We start from the raw sequence: 18456 nt of genomic DNA on the forward strand, positions 1-18456 counted from the left end.
TCGCTATGTACTTTCAATATAAATGGGAATTGGTAATTAAATCAACATTAAAAATGGGGGGGTTCCGAAATTTGGGTCACCACCACTATGATTTCTGCCAAATGTACGCCTATTAGGTTAGATTAGGTTTACATGGCAGCCTGCAATGAGACTCACTTGGGCATTTTCCAAGGAAGCAGAAGAAAACTGCAGATCTTCTTAAAAAGCCCATAAAATAGCGAGTATTAGCATCCGCTAATTCGGGGCAATCCTCAAAAAAATGAAAACCCAAAGCGGAACTCCATTTGCTTGCCAATGCAGCACCCACATATACATATCAGATGATCTATAGTGTTCTTTTGCTCGACGTTTTCGCAGCTTCTGCAGAAGTCGTTACTTGCAACCTTCATTTGGATTTGTTTGTAACACCCAGAAGGAAGAGAGATAGACCCATTGGTAAGTATACCGACCGACTCAGAATCACTTTCTGATTTGATTTACCTATGTCCGTCTGTCTGTTCGTCTGTCTGCCTGTCTGTCTATATTAATTTGTGTACTAACTACAGGTCGCAGTTGTCACCCGACCGTCTTCAAATTTGGTACTGGCATGTTTTTTGGCCTAGAGATGAAGCCTATTGAAATTGCGAAAAATCGGTTTTGATTTAGATATAGCTCCCACATAGATGTTCGTCCGATTTCCAGTAATAGCGCAATAAAATGGACATTTGTTAACCTAACCTGTCGAAATTTGGCAGGAAGGATTTTCTTTAAACTCCAGACATTATTGGTGAATTTCAAAAAAGTCGGTTCTGATTTAGATATAGCTCTTATATATATTGGGTTGCCCAAAAAGTAATTGCGGATTTTTCATATAGTCGGCGTTGACAAATTTTTTCACAGCTTGTGACTCTGTAATTGCATTCTTTCTTCTGTCAGTTATCAGCTGTTACTATTAGCTTGCTTTAGAAAAAAAGTGTAAAGTATATTTGATTAAATTTCATTCTAAGTTTTATTAAAAATGCATATACTTTCTTTTAAAAAATCCGTAATTACTTTTTGGGCAACCCAATATATCGCTCGATTTTCACTCCTAGAGCCACTGCAAGCGCATATATATATTCTTCCGATTTTGAGAAATAGTGCAGTAAAAGGCTCATTGTTAACCGATTCTTCATAAATTTGGCAGGAAGGGCATTCTTTAGACTCTCGACATTACTGGTGAATTTCAAAGAAATCGGTTTGGATTTAGGTATACCTCTCATAAATTCATATCGCCCGATTTTCACTCCCAGAGCCACTGCAAGAACATTTATTGACCGATCTTGCCAAAGCTTTGTACAACGCTTTCCTCGACGATTTCCACAACATCTAGAAAGTTTCCGCGAAATCGGTTCAGATTTTGATATAGCTCCCCTATATATATGTTCGTACGATTTTGAGAAATATTGCAATAAAGTGGTCATTTGTTAACCGATTCTCTGAAAATTTAGCAGCAAGGATTTTCTTATGACTCTTTATATTACTGTTGAATTTCATAGAAACCGGTCCAGATTTAGATATAGCTTCCATATATGCATATCTCCCGATTTTCACTTCTAGAGCCACTGCAAGCGCATTTACTGAACAATATTGCCAAAGATATGCATAACGCTATTCCTCGATGCTTACCACAATATCTAAGAAGTTTGGTCAAAATCGGTTCAGATTTAGAAGTAGCTCATGTATATATGTTCGTCAGATTTTGGGTAATTTGCAATAATGTTGTCATTTGTCAACCGTATCTATTACAGTTTGTACATATTTGCTCGAAACTTGATATGGATTGTTTAATAACCCATCTGAAAACATCCGCTCAGGTCCATCAAAATTGGTTCAGAATTAGATATACTTAGTTTACTTTAATTGGCTATGACAGAACATTTGTTCCACTAGCCGAACGTAGAATAGCGTTCCAAGCGCCTCGATCTTCTGCGCTCATTCTAAATTCTCTGACACCAGGTTCCGAGGTGTCTCCCACCACTTGAACTTTCCATCGGGCTTTTGGTCTTCCCGGTTTGAGTGTACTACCTTGTTTGCCTTCAAAAGACTTCTTTGCTGGAGCTTCTTCATCCATTCTGACAACATGACCTAGCCAAGGCAGCCGTTGTATTTTGATACGTGCAACTATGCTATCGTCGTCATACAGTTCATGCAGCTTTTGGTTCATACGTCGCCTATATTCTCCATTAACGCAAGCTAGTCCATATATTTTACGAAGAATCTTTCTCTCAAATACTCCAAACACTGCTTCGTCTGCTTTCACAAGTACCCATGCCTCAGAACCATATAACAACACGGGTAGTATCAGTGTCTTGTATTGTGTAATCTTCGTCTGTCGAGAGGTGACCTTGTTTCTAAACTGTCACTTAGTCCAAAGTAGCATCTGTTTGCCAGTATTATTCTTCGCTTAATCTCAAAACTTGTGACATTCGTTTCGGTTACGGCATTGCCAAGGTAGATAAAGTTGCTGACTATCTCAAAGTTGTGGTTCACAACTTTCTCCATTTTCTTTATCCGATTGGTTGTATAAGGCATTTTGGAAGTTGAAACCAACCATTTTATTTTTCCTGATTCTCTTTCGATTCTTTCAAAGGCTGCACTTACTACTTCCGGTGACCGACCTATAATATCGATGTCCTCGGCATAGGCGAGTAGCACGTGTTCTCTTGTGATTAGTGTTCTGATACTAATCAGAATTAGATATAGCTCCCACTTTGTACCTATAGAGTAGGCGTAGGCAAAAGTCGGCACCGCCCGACATTTGCCTTTCCTTACTGGTTTCCAATAAGACATTGACCAGTCATTACAGACACAATGACTGAGACTTCTGTTCTAGTCAACGACAGCAAAGTGACTGACCACCTCCAGTCTAGATTACTTTACTTACTTTAATTGGCTATGACAGAACATTTATGCCATTAGATGAACTTAGAGATGCGTTCTTAGCACCTCGATTGTCTGCGCTTCTTCTAAAATCTCTAACGTCAATGCTCGAGATGTCTTTCACCATTTGGTCTTTCTATCGGGGGCTATGCTCTATGAAGAAAATATTTATTTTTGTTGATACTAAAGTTCAATTGCAATAACAGTCCTTTTTCCTCAATTGTACGAGTACATGCATGTTAACTTCTCATGTTAACTAACAGTGGTAAAGCTCAATTAGCTGTAAACTATTTTACTGGAAAGCTGCTTTACGCCTTTTGGATTGGTATCAGCTCGAACAATCAAAGCACTAAGGTTGCAATTTTTCGAAATTTAAACAATTTACACTACAGTACACTGCTTTTCACATGATTTTTTTCTGCAAGGCCAATACATTTATGTAAAAGCTCTCCAACAAACCAAATGTCTGATGTAAAACAAATCTGAACAAATTCGGAAGTCTTCCGACAAGATCTTACCGAATTCGTTGCGGGAATTGTTGTTCCGACGGTTCTGAAAGAATTCTGAACGATTTCTGACCGTGTTTCCGTATGGGTTTGTTTTTGAATTTTTCTTCCGACAGTTCGGAAGGAATTCTGAACGATTCCCGAACTGTTTGTCTGAAGGAATTTTTTGTTCCGACGGTTCTAAAGAATTCTGAACGATTTCTGCGTCTTTTCGTATGGGTTTTTTATTTAATTTTTCTTCCAAAAGCTCGGAAGGAACTCTGAACGATTTCTGCACTGTTTGTCTGAAGGAATTTTTGTACCGACGGTTCTGAAAGAATTCCGAACGATTTCTGACCGTCCTTTCGTATGGGGTTTTTTTTTTTTAATTTTTCTTCCGAAAGTTCAGAAGGAATTCTGAACGATTTCTGCACTGTTTGTCGGAAGGAATTTTTGTTCCGACAGTTCTAAAGGAATTCTGAACGATTTCTGACTGTCTTTTCATATGGTTCTTTATTTGAATTTTTCTACCAACAGTTCGGAACGATTTCTGGACAGTTTGTCTGAAATTTTTGTTCCGACAGTTGTGAAAGAATTCTGAACGTCTTGTTGAATAATTTTTAAGTTTTTCTTCCGAGAGTTCAGAATGAATCCTGAACGAAGTCTGAACTCCGTATTTGATGTTTTTGGTTTTTGTGCTTGTTTTTATACCCTCCACCATAAGATTGGAGGTTTACTAATTTTGTCATTTCGTTTGTAACACCTTGAAATATGAGTGTAAGACCACAAAAAGTATATATATACTTGATCGTCATGACATTTTAAGTCGATCTAGCTATGTTCGTCCGTCTGTCCGTCCGTCCATCCGTCTGCCGAAAGCACGCTAAGTTTCGAAAGAGTAAAGTTAGGCGCTTGAAATTTTGCACAAATACTTCTAATTAGTGTAGGTCGGTTGGGATTGTAAATGGGCCATGTCGGTCCATGTTTTGATATAGCTGTCATATAAACCGATCTTGGGTCTTGACGTCTTCAGCTTCTAGAGGTCGCAATTTCTATCCGATTTTGCTGAAATTTAGCATGGCGTGTTTTGTTATGACTCTCAACAACTGTGTCAAGTATGGTGTACATCAGTCTATAAACTGATATAGCCACCATATAAACCGATCTCCCGAGTAGACTTCTTGAGCCTCTAGAGGGTGCAATTTCTATCCGATTTGACTGAAATTTGGCATGGCGTGTTTTGTTATGACTCTCAACGACTGTGCTTAGAATGGTTTAAATCGGTCAATAAACTGATATAGCTCCCGATCTTGGATCTTACCCGATTTGGCCGAAATCTTGCATGAAGTGTTTTATTTTCAATTCAAACAACTGTGTCAACTAAGGTCTGAATCGGTCCATATCCTGATATAGCCTCCATATAAACCAAACTCCTGATTAGGCTTCTTGGGTTTCTAAAAGGCACAATTCTTATCCAATATGGTTGAAATTTTGCATATGCTGTTTTGGTATGACTTCCAACAACTGCTTCAAGTATGGTTTAAATCGGTATAAAACCTGACATAGCACAAACCGGTTCTCACGGTTATTCTTGTTGTAGTTGTTTGTTGTGTTCTATCTTTCGTCTGCTAGATTCTGTTGAATGTCTAGATCCAGGAACTCTGCAACTAACTGTAACTGGTAAGAGTGTCAAAGGATGTCTTTCGAATTTAGTAAATTCTGGGTAAGAAATGTGACTTTTGTGAGTTCAATGCCTACGAACTATTGAGTGTCCAGACCTAGGAACTCTGCGACTAACTGTAACTGGTACGAGTTTCAAATATGTCTTCCGAATTTCGTAAATTCTGGGTAAGAAATGTGGCTTTTGTGAGTTCAATGCCTTCAAACTGATAATAGGGCTATATTTTAGCTACATACAAATACGGTCAGTTGTGATTCATCCTCATATGTTGAGGGGTCGATGCAGTAAACTGTTATGCCGAAAATGTGTAGTAAATGCACATTTATGGACTCATTTTGGCTTTTCCAATCCAAAATGGCTAACTCTAGGAAGTACTCTCTAAAAAATATACACCCATTTTTGGCTTTAAGACATTTGGTAGGTTTTAGTCGGCTTTGTTAGAATTTTTCTTAAATTTTGGTAGGAAATAGTTTTCTTGAGTGGCAACACTGATCCTTACCCCTAAGAAGTATTATAACATATATTCGTAGTAGACTGGTTCAAATCACTCCACAGTCTGCATCCGTAATAGGTCATTTACGGTGATTATCCATAGGTGTCGTGATAAAATGCCACCTGTGGCTTGCGTCAACCAGACTTTCGGAGTATATGCAAGTCCTAAGCACGCTGTGAAAATAGTGGTTAGATGGGGCGCCAAATAGTCGACCTTCTTCTGTAGTAACATCGGAGCTTGAAGCATTACTCTCGACTACAGGTGCCAAGGCACCCAGACCTATAGGAAGGGCGGACTACATGCTACGGTCCAATATCACCATCGCAGCTGTTGGATCTTTGGAGTCCATTTTGAGCCTATTCCTGAAAACTTGTAAAGGTTTCGGATGGTACGTCCGATTTCAATACGAAAATACTTCCGAAATTGTTTAGAATTCTTTGGGAAGTTTCAGAAGAAACATCCGATTTCAATACGAAATTCCTTCCGAAATCGTTCAGAATTCTACGAAGTTTTGGAAGGAACATCCGATTTCAATACTAAATTGCTACCGAAATCGGTCACAATTCTTTACGAAGTTTTTAAAAGGAACATCCGATTTCAATACGAAATTACTTCCGAAATCATTCAGAACTCTTTACGAAGTTTCGGAAGAAACATCCAATTTCTTTACGAAATTACTTCCGAAATCGTTCAGAATTCTCTACGAAGTTTTGGAAGGACCATCCGATTTCTATACGAAATTACTTCCGAAATCATTTTGAATTGTTTACGAAGTTTCGGAAGGAACACCGGATTTCTATACGAAAATACTTCCGAAATTGATCAGAATTCTTTACAAAGTTTTGGAAGGAACATCCGATTTCAATACGAAATTACTTCCGAAATCATTTTGAATTGTTTACGATGTTTCGGAAGGAACACCCGATTTCTATACGAAATTACTTCCGAAATCATTCAGAATTCTTTACGAAGTTTCGGAAGGAACATCCGATTTCATTACGAAATTACTTCCGAAATCGTTCAGAATTCTTTACGAAGTTTTGGAAGAAACATCCCATTTCATTACGAAATTACTTCCGAAATCGTTCAGAATTCTCTACGAAGTTTTGGAAGGATCATCCGATTTCAATACCAAATTGCTTCCGAAATCGTTCACAATTCTTTTCGAAGTTTCGAAAGGAACATCCGATTTCATTATGCAATTGCTCCCGACATCGTTCAGAATTCTTTATGAATCTTCGGAAGGAACATCCGATTTCTATATGAAATTACTTCCGAAATCGTTCAAAATCTTCACGAAGTTTCGGATCGATCATCTGATTTCTATACGTAATTACTTCCGACATCGTTCAGAACTCTTTACGAAATTTCGGAAGGAACATCTGATTTCTTTAAGGAGTTACTTTCGAAATTGTTCAGAATTCTGTACGAAGTTTCGGCAAGAAATTAGCGTTTCCGAATTTCCCAAGGTTTTTTTTTCAGATTTTGTTCGGAAACCGGAACGAATTCGTTCCGAATTCTTTTCAAAACTTCAATGATTCGTTCCGAAATCATGTCAACCACCCCATATAACTTTCGTAAAGATTTCGGATCCGAAGTCGGAAGAATCATCCGAAGTTCGTACAGATTTCGTAACTATTGGTTTACTGGGTCGATACGAAATATGGATATAAATGAATATGCATAAAATCGGAAGAAAATAGCTTTGATCTTCCGTCGAGATCCAATTTGAATGTCAATAAAATCGATTATATATTTATGTACACTATTGAGCTGCAGAGTGGTACTTCCAATGTAAAAAAATGAACCAGCCCCCACATGTCGTGGTGGGTAAATAATAACAATAATATACATATATGTATGTCATCTTCACATTTGAATTTTGTATTTCCCCTTCAATAAACTCATTCCACCAAGTAACAACAAAACCACTTTAATTCTAATATCATCATAGTGCATTCGTATAGGAATACACATTTTGTCATCCCGAATTATGATTAGATATGGGTAATCAATTTTCCAAAATGTTCTCCTCAATGGCGCTGTTCTAATAATCTATGGTCATGGGAATATAATCAATCAAAATGTTGCCGTCGCTCTTTATTATCTTTATGCATAGCAAATAAAGGATAAGATAATCAACAATGTTCATTAACGTTTTTATTCAAAATATTATAATGGAAGGAATCAATTTATCAGCCGAAAGGTGATCCACGGGTTTTTAAGAGGGATTTAGTAATCCAATAAAAACCTGAATGAATTTGATGAACTATTTCTAATTTAATTTTTTATATTTTATTGACGGGCTATTTGGTCAGGTTGAAGATTTGTTTTATTTAAGAAATACTCCATCAGACAATATAGCCCGACAAAAAAAAAACGAAACAAGTTATAGTCCAATTCAAATCACAAACTAATTGAATCCTGATCATTGTAGAAGTCATTGTGTAATATTTCAGTCCATTCAGTTAAGAATTGCAAGAAAGCAAAATCGGGAGATCGGATTATATGGGAGCTGTATCAAGCTATTGATCGATTCAGGCCATAGCGAACACGTATGTTGAAAGTCATGAGAGAAGCCGTTGTACACTTGTTTTCTGTTAGACAGTAACCTTTCTTGACGGACACAATGACTGAGACGTCTGTTCTTGTCAGTGACAGCAAGTCTAGATAACGAATGCTCAGAGCCCCCTTTTTGTGACCATCTATCATTAGTTGTCCTTCGGACCTGGTCCTGAAAACTTAGCTTACATGTCGCTAGAGACATGCCCACAGATTCCAGTATCCCTGGAATGTGTAGGGTAGTTCCTAGTCTCGCAAGCTCATCCGCTTTACAATTCCCTAGGATATGTTTGTGGCCGGCATCCAGAACAGGTGAATTTTGAACTGTTCAGCCATCTCGTTGAGAGATCTGCTACAGTCGAGGACGGTTTTTGTGTTCAGAAATACATTCTCCAGGATTTAATGGCTGCCTGGCTGTCTGGGAAGATATTTATGCCAATCGTCAGTTATGACATTATATCTTAGCCATCCCACCACTTTCTTAATTGCAAGGATCTCTGCTTGATACACACTGTAGTGGTCGGGTAACCTTTTCGATATGACCAGTTCTAGATCTTTAGAGTACACCTCAAAGCCCACCTGGTCGTCTATTGTAGTTTGGAGCCAACCGTAGAGAAGTCTATGTAACTTCTGTTACCAGGGATACCGTGGTTCCATCGGTTCTATCAGGAATAATGGTACATTACGTTTTTATCAAAAAGCGGCTCAGGTAGGATGTAATCCACACTGCCTGGAACATCGGATATTGTATCAAGAATAACACAGTGTCCGTAGCCACCATATGACCAATGAGGAAGCTCCCGTAACCTCCCGGCAGTGGTCGCAACAATTTGTCTAGCAACAATGTCCAGAGGCAATAGATGTACCATTAAATTCAGTGCATCAGATGGTGTTGTCCTCATTACAACTGTGATGCACAAACAAGCCATCCTTTGGATCAGTTGAGCATTGAGCAATAGGTGGACTTTTGAGGCGCCATCCACCAGACCACAACACCATATAGCATTATAGGTCTGATAACTGCAGTATATACCCAATGCATGACGCGTGATCTAAGCTTCCATATTTTGCCAATGGCTCTCTTGCAGTTGTATATCGCAAGAGTGGCCTTTCTTGCCCTTTCCAAAATGTTGGCTTTGAAGTTCAATTTCGTGTCCAGCAAAACTCCCAGTTATTTGGAGCTTTCTGTAAATGGAACATTCTCTCCTTTCAAGGAGACAGGTGCCAATGTAGGCAAAATGTATCTCTTGTTGAAAAGAACTACTTCTGTCATACACCGATTTATGCCTAGACCACTTTCGGTAGCCCACTTCGCAGTTGTACGTAGAGCTTCCTGAAGTATATCTCTTAGAGTATTGGGAAACTATCCCCTAACCGCAATTGTCACGTCATCAGCATACGCTAACACTGACACCCTTTTCTTCCAGAGACAATAATATATTGTTAACGGGTATATTCCAAAGAAGAGGAGACAGTACACCTCCTTGAGTTGTTCCTCTGCTGACCCATCTTTATAGATTCACAGATACCAAGTCTGTCGTAATGCATCTTTTAGTAAGTAAGTTATCAATAAATTTTCTTTCCAACTTGTTCATTATTGACGTCGGTTTTACATTATTGAAAGCAGCTTCAATGTCAAGAAATGCTACCACTGTATATTCCTTGATAGCGAGAGAATCCTCTATGTAGCCGACTAGATTGTGAAGGGCTGTTTCAGTGGACTTGCCTTTACTATATGCATGCTGCTGCTGCGACAGGGGATCTCCAGGGATCTTAGCCCTAAGATAAGTTTCTATCAAACTTTTAAGAGTCTTCAGCATAAAGGATGACAGACTAATAGGACAAAGATTTTCTTGCTTTCGGAATGAAAATGACCTTTGTGTCCCTACATCTCTCAGTTATATATTACATGCTGATACAAGCTGAGTATATCTCCCTGAGCCAAGGAACCAGTCTCTCAGACACAGCTTGTAATTCAACCGGTGATACATCATCAGGGCCTGGCGACTTAAAGCAGTGGAAACTTCTTATCGCTCAAAGAATTTTCGGCTCGGACACAATTCCCCTAATAACCTCCGACGATTGCATACCAATGGGTCAGATTGCGGGAGGCAGATCGGTATATATGGCAGCTATCGGGAGGCTTAAAACAACTCACTGTTTCAAATTTCAGCGAAATCGAAAAATTAAAGCAGCTTTTATGGGCTACAGATCCTTAATCGGCGGATAGGTTTATATGGCAGCTATATCTAAATATAATCTGACCTGAACCACAATTGAATCGGATATCTTGAGATTTACAATAACTCACTGTTTTAAATTTCGACGAGAAACTCTTTTACGACAGCCAGAGATATAAAAGAGAGGCTAGAATTAAATATTTCGACTTCCAAAGAAGACCTAATGAAAGGGGTTTAAAAGGTGCCTTTGTTAAGAAAAAACCTCTCCTACGGCTTGCTCAAAGCCCTGATCTAAACCCATAGAGCATCTTTGGGTTATCCTAGATGATAAAATCTGGATGGAATCCAGATCAAATCTTCAAACATTTTGGAAAAAAATGCAAAATAAATGCAGGGCAATTCCAACAAATACTTTAAAGAAGCTTACTTTAAGGATGCCGAAAAGATTAAGAGAAGTCATAAATAACAAAAGAGGAGCAATTTCGTAGTAAATTTTTAAGTTATATAATTTTTTTTTAATATTTATTAGAGAAGTATTACTTAATTTTGTCACTTGAAATTCTTTATGTGCCATATAGTTTGTATCATTGACTGCCACTTAAACCTAATCTAACCTAAACTATGGGCCTGATTGCCTGTTGGTATATGAGGATCCCCACTTCGGTAGGAAGACCACTTCTCATACGAAGGAGTCAATGGTACCCAAAATAAGTAGACTTGGCCTTGCAAAGAATAAAATCAATGTGTCGACAGAAATCGAAGCGACCATGGAAAACGACACCAAGATATCTAATGGATTCCCATACACATATCAGCTGGCCTCCAAACACGGAGCACCGGGATATAACGCCTGAAGTTCGGGGAAGACAACATGCCTGAACTTGCCGCAAAAAACAACCGCCACACACAATTCAATCTCAAACCCAAATTTCGAAAGTAACAGTGCAGCGACTCAAGGTGGGAGTTGAACAGCGCTGTGACCGTGCTGGCCCTAGGGCCTGAATCCACAATCCGTTAACAGCAAGCACCCCTCGGGGGGTGCAGGAATGTCACAGACGAAAATGTTGTACAACACCTGTCCCCGAATGGAGCCTTGCGGTAACCGGATGCTGAGGAGATGAGGTGATGTCTCCTCACCGAATTTCATCCTAAACACCCAAAAGACAGGAGCTTATAGAGGAGACCGTTGTGCCACACGGCACCCAACGCCTTCCATTCCAACCGCAACCGAACCCCATCTTCTGTCGAAGCCGCCAACGACATGGCCGGTAAAGGCCGCAAGAGCATGTGAAGTTCCAAGGCCAGGTTGGAAACCGAACTGACATTCACGTAGAATCGCCCTATCCTCATTAATATCCTTGACTCTGGAGACCTGCAAGGACTACGATTCACGGTTAAATTATGGACCAAACTGAAGATGTTTGAGAGTGAAACGAAACTCGAAACGTGCGTGAGCTGATTAAAACCAGTGTTGCCAAAAAGATAATAGCTAAAAAATCACCCTTTATTTAAAATAGACTAAATGCATATAATATATAACAATGTTTCATAATAAGGTTCTACAATTTAATCTACAAGCATTGTCTAATGGATTAATCGTGTCGTTACTTTTATCATATCAAATGCTATGGCATCCATGTTCCGGCGATACTTCATAAATAAATCTCAAAACTTAATTTAGAAGTCAATACCAAATTGTTGTTGAAGCCATTAACATACAGCTTTAACTAATCGGAAAAGAACGAGGGTAACAGGATGTGTCGATATTTTACCAAATCAGTGCAATTTTATGGAATAATACTATTTGTGATTAGTTTTATTAATTGCGAAGGTAAATCCTTGAAAAAATGTCCTTTAAAGAGAGTCCTTTGGTAAAATCAAACAAGTGATATATGGGTGTGGACATATGGTTATAAGGGTTTACATAGTCCAACCGTGAAGAATATCAATAAAAACAATATGTGCATATATATTAAACCTGAATCCAACGGTTTTGATAGCTACAATTTGAAATCCTTGATTCTTTGTACAAAATATAAATTTTGTGTATTTGGATTTTCCAGTTGCGTCTAATTGAATTCTATGATAGTTGACTAATTCAAGTGGTACTCTATCTAAATAATGAATATTTGATAGTTCCTTTTTTTACGAGAAAGATCTAACAAGAAACGGATTAAAGCATAAACTATTTCATTGAACAATACATTGGATGATAGATTGCCAAATAAACAAAAACTTAATTTTAATGTCTCTAAATGCTACTAAATTTCCCATGAACATTCCATTAAGGAACGTTTCATCTGCTGTCTCAAATCGGTGAGTGCAGTCCGATTAAAGTTTGAACAGCGGTTAATGTTATTGGCAACCTAAGTTCTCGCAACATATACCAGTAATGGACAAGCCACTAACTGTAGCAGGAAAGGCAGAGGCCGAAGAACACTTTATTACACATGGAGGCCCTAACCAAGCCAGATAGGTTTTTTTAAAAAAATCTTCCATTCTAACGATATTCAATGTCACGATCATATATTGTTGCCCAAAATGTAATTGCGGATTTTTCATATAGTCGGCGATGACAAATTTTTTCACAGCTTGTGACTCTGTAATTGCATTCTTTCTTCTGTCAGTTATCAGCTGTTACTTTCAGCTTGCTTTAGAAAAAAAGTGTAAAAAAAGTATATTTGATTAAAGTTTATTCTAAGTTTTATTAAAAATGCATTTACTTTCTTTTAAAAAATCCGCAATTACTTTTTGGGCAACCCAATAGCTCAACTTTTCACAAATAATGTGAGGAATCAATGAATTTGAAATTTAGCCATGTACCTGAGAAAGTTAATATAAAATATATCGATTGTTGACTCTTATGCTAATAATCAGATAAGTTCCGACCACTTTCCATTACATTAAGTACAGTTTAGAAAGAACAAATCTGGCTATAAGTCGAACATACGGAATTTATTTTTTAATGTCATGTTGACAAAATTTCTCGAAAAATTCCAAACAATGCATTAGATGATCAATTGAAAACAGAACCAAAGAAAATTAATTGCAGAAAAATCAGGACTGTCTCCAAAAGTAGCCGACCTAACAAAGAAAACACAAACAAGTAGAAGCGTGCTAAACTTGGCCGGGCCGAATCTTGGGAACCCAACTCCATGGATTCTGCTAAAATATGGAGTTATAACTGGTTATAGATCGATTTGGAACGTACTTAACACAGCTTTTGGAAGTCATAACAGAACACTATGTGCAAAATTTCAGCCAAATCAGACAAAAATTGTGGCTTCCAGGGGCTCAAGAATTCAAATCGGGAGTTCGGGAGCTATATCAGGTTATGGACCAATTTGGACCGTACTTAACACATTTGTTGGGAGGTATATCATGTTCTTGACCTATTTAAACCGTTCCTAGCACAGTTGTTCGAAGTCATAACAGAATGAAAATTTTGACTTCCAGTGGCTCAAGAAGTCAAATTGGGAGATCGGTTTATATGGGAGCTATATCCAAATCTGAACCGATATGACCCATTTGCAATCTCCAACGACAAAGTACATTTGCAAAAGTTAAAGCAGTTAGCTAGTTCAAGCAGTAAGCTGGCCCATTTGCAATCTCCAACGACAAAGTAAATTTGCAAAAGTTCAAGCTGTTAGCTAGCTTTACGCGTTCGATCGCTATCGTGATTTCGACAGCCGGACGGACGGACGGACATGGCTAGTTCGAATTAGAATTTTTCAGACGATCAAGAATATATATACTTTATGCGGTTCTAGTATTTCGAGGTGTTGCAAACGGAATGACTAGATTAGTATACACTCATCTTGTGGTGGGATAAAAATTTGAGAACATTTTTATACTCACCACCATAGGATAGGGGATATATTCAGTTTGCAATACATCGAAATATCCATTTCCGACCTTACAAAGTGTATATATTTTGGATCGTCGTAAAATTCTAAGGCAATTTAACCATGGCCGTGTGTCTGCCCGTCTGTTGCAATCACTATACAGTCTACCCGAAATTGAGATATTGAACTGAAATTTAGACCGATCTGCCGATTTTAGGGTCTGAAGCCCATAAAAGCTTTATTTATTACCCGATTTCGCTGATACTTGAAACATCAATCTGTTTTAAGCCTCCCGACATCCTCCCCATATATGGCTCAAATCGGACTATATTTAGATATAGCTGTCATATAGACCGGTCTGCCGATTTAGGGTCTTAGGCCATAAAAGGCGCAATTATTATCCGATTTCGCTGAACTTTGGGACAGTTTTTTACATTAGGCCCCTCGACATTTTTGTTTAATTTTTCTCAGATCGGTTCAAATTTGGATATAGCTGCCAAATAGACCGATTTCTCGCTTTAAGGTTTGAGTCCCATTTATTGTCCGATTTCGCTAAAACTTGGGTAAGTGGAAAGCGTTAGGGCCCTATTCAATACGGCGTTGATCGGTCCAGATTTGGATATAGCTGCCATATAAATCGATCTTGGATCTTGACTGCTTGAGCCACTGGAGGGCGCAATTCTCATCCGTTTTGATAAAACTTTGCATGAGGCGTTTCGTTATGATTCTCAACAACTGTGCGGGGTGTTGTTAAAATCGATTTATAACCTTATATAACTGCCATATAAACCTATCTTGGATCTTGACTTCCTGAGCCACTAGAGGGCGCAATTCTCATCCGGTTTGGCTAAAATTTTGCAAGAGGTATTTTGTTATGATTTTCAACAACTGTGCTATGTATGGTTTAAATCGGTTCACAACCTGATATAGCTGCCATATAAACCGATCTTGAGTCTTGACTTCTTCAGCCACAAGAGGGCGTAATTATTATCCGATTTGGCTGAAATTTTTGTACAACGACTTCTCGCATGACCTTCAAGATGCGTACCAAATACAGCCTAAACTGGTCTATAACTGGTCCAGTTATACATACACAAAATCAGAGTTTCACTAATCACTGATTTTGACAGATAGTGTACTCAATATATTGATGTTGGGCAACATCCACTACCTGTAAATAAATATATCTTGCCCACCACCATAGGATAGGGGTATATTAATCTAGTCATTCCGTTTGTAACACCTCGAAATATTGATCTGAGACCCCATAAAGTATAAATTTTCTACATTTTGATTCGATCTAGCCATGTCCTTCCGTCCGTCTGTCAAAATCACGATAGCGATCGAACGCGTAAAGTTGGCCGCTTGAAATTTTGCACAGATACTAATTATTGATGTATGTCGTAAGAGATTGCAAATGGGCCATATTGATTCAGATTTGGATATAGCTCCCGTATAAACCGATCTCCCGATTTGATTTTTGAGCTCCTGGAAGCCGCAATTTTTAACCGATTTGGCTAAAATTTTGCATTTGGTATTGTATTATGACTTCCAACAACTCTAGGGTCTAAATCGGTCTACAAACTGATATAGCTCTTATGTAAACCGATCTCCCAATGTGACTTGTTGGTTCCTTACATGCCTCAATTTTTGTCCGATTTGACTGAAATTAAGCATGTACTGTTTTTCTATGACTTTTAACTACTGTGCTCTGTTATGACTTCCAACAACTGTGCTAAGTACGGTCCAAATCAAGCTACAAGCCGCAATTTGTGACCGATTTGGCTGAAAATTTGCATGCCGTGCTCCGTTACGACTTACAACAACAGTGCCAAGTAAGGTTCAAATCGGTTGATAACCTGATATAGATCCTATATAAACCGATCTGGCGATTTGACTTCTTGAGCCCTTACAAGCCACAATTTGTGTCCGATTTTGCTGAAATTGTGCATGCTGTGCTCCGTTACGACTTCCAACAACTGTGCCAAGTAAGGTTCAAATGGGAGAAGATTATACGAGATGCAGATGTGAATATATATGGCACACTAATCACAAGAGAACACATGCTACTCGACTATGCCGATGACATCGATATCATAGGTCGGTCACCGGAAGTAGTAATTGCAGCTTTTGAAAGCATCGAAAGAGAGTCAGTGAAAATGGGTCTGGCAGTAAATGGAGATAAGACGAAATGGATGGTTGCAACTCCCAAAAAGCTTTGCACAACTGAGCAGTTAAATAAAATTGAGAAAGTTGGGAACCACAACTTTGAGATAGTCGGTTACTTTATCTACCTCGGCACCGCCGTTACCGAAACGAATGACACCAGTTTTGAGATTAAGCGAAGAATAATGCTGGCAAACAGATGCTACTTTGGACTAAGTAAGCTGTTTTGAAACAAGGCCACCTCTCGATAGACGAAGATTACACTATACAAAACACTGATACTATTGTACCCGTGTTGTTATATGGTTCTCAAGCATGGGTACTTGTGAAAGCAGATGAGGCAGTGCTTGGAGAATTTGAAAGAAAGATTCTTCGTAAAATATATGAACCGGCTTGCGTTAATGGATATAGTACAACAATATAGACAACGTATGAACCACGAGCTATATGAGCTGTATGGCGACGATAGCATAGTTTCACGCATCAAAATACAACGGCTGCCTTGACTAGGTCATGTTGTCAGAATGGATGAAGAAGCTCCCGCAAAGAAGTCTTTTGAAGGCAAACACGGTGGTACACGCAAACCAATGGAAAGATCAAGTGGTGGGAGAGACCTTGAAACTTGGTGTCAGAGATTTAAGAATGAGCGCAGAAGATCGAGGCGCTTGGAACGGTTTTCTACGTTCGGCTAGTGGAACAAATATTCTGTCATAGCCAATTAAAGTAAAGTAAAGTATAAACCGATCTTCCGATTTGACTCTTTAAGCCCCTAAAAGCCACTTTTTTTGGCCGATTTTTCTGAAATTTGGCATAAAGTGTTCTCTAATGATTTCCAATAGTTGTGTTAAGTATGGTCTTTAACCTGATATAGCACTCATTTAAACTGATCTCACGATTTGACTTATTGAGTCCTTAAAAGCTAAAATTTGTGTCCGATTTGGCGTAAATTTGGCATGCGTTGTTCTATTGGGTTGTCCAAAAAGGATTGCGCATTTTTTAAAAGAATGGAAATGCATTTTTAATAAAACTTAGAATGAACTTTAATCAAATATACCTTTTTTACACTTTTTTTCTAAAGCAAGCTTAATTTACCAGCTGATAACTGACAGAAGAAAGAATGCAATTACAGACTCACAAGCTGTGAACAAATTTGTCAACGCCGACTATATGAAAAATCCGCAATTACTTTTTGGGCAACCCAATATTACGACTTCCTTCAACTGTGCCAAATACGTTCTTGATCGGTCTATAACTTGATATAGCTCCCACACAATGCAATCTCTCGATCATTCTTGTTCGGTTTCATGAAGCTTTAATTTTTGGTGGCTTGACAGAAGTTTGGTAAAATTATGCCCTTTAACTAAATTTATTTTGTATACATTTTTAGCAGAACCATTGCGGTGGGTTTTCAACATTCGGTCCGGCCGAACTGAGCACGATTTCACTTGTTTGTTTTTGTGTAATGAAATTAAATAACGTGTTATTTTTTTTTTTTTTTTTTGTTATTAACAGTTTCGGAAAATTTAATGCAATGTTTTAAATGCAACGGTGATGGTTGCCTCAGCAATGATAACGTGGAAATCGTTAACTGCTACGATGAGTTGCCGCAAATGACAGTTAAGGCGATGCGTTCGGAGCTTATGATTACAAAACCTTCTACCAGGACGACATCTACATCCAGCAGTGTAACGGAAATAACAAATACACCAATGACAACCGGGACTAGTACAACTACTACACTTACAACTACACCTACAACTACACCTACAACTACACCTAAAACTACACCTACAACTACAGCCGCAACTCCACCTACAACTACTGTAACACCCAGTATCGAAGAAATGTATGACTGTTTCATTGTGATATACGGAGGTAAATTGAATGAAATGGATTTCTTATATTTAGTACCTATAATTCTTTTTCTTCAATAGATGGAAACTATTATGAGTTCAAAACAGGCTGTACCAAAAAGAATAAACCATTATGTAGTGATGTTGCATTACCGACAAATGCATCCGTTATCGCTTGTGAAATATGCTCAGAGCCATTGTGCAATGCTTTGCCTAGTGCTGCCACATCGAAATCACCTATTGTCGCCATTGCTATTGTCTTGACTCTTCGCTTTATCATTTCAATTTGA

The 18456-nt window shown here is 38.3% G+C and overlaps 1 protein-coding gene across 1 annotated transcript; it reads left to right on the plus strand.

The window, feature by feature from the left end:
* Window positions 1-11563: 11563 nt before the first annotated feature.
* Window positions 11564-18456, plus strand: LOC131996020 (integumentary mucin C.1-like). The gene is made up of 3 exons (XM_059365435.1): window positions 11564-11570; window positions 17826-18188; window positions 18248-18456. Exons 1-3 carry the CDS (start codon window positions 11564-11566, stop codon window positions 18454-18456), a joined length of 579 nt encoding a protein of 192 aa, XP_059221418.1.

This window comes from Stomoxys calcitrans, chromosome 3, assembly GCF_963082655.1.
Source record: "Stomoxys calcitrans chromosome 3, idStoCalc2.1, whole genome shotgun sequence".
NCBI classification, from domain to species: Eukaryota; Metazoa; Arthropoda; class Insecta; order Diptera; family Muscidae; genus Stomoxys; species Stomoxys calcitrans.

Coding starts and splice junctions, on each gene's coding strand:
- LOC131996020 (XM_059365435.1), top strand. Junction 18,189..18,247: donor TTTCATTGTGATATACGGAG/GTAAATTGAATG, acceptor TTTCTTCAATAG/ATGGAAACTATTATGAGTTC.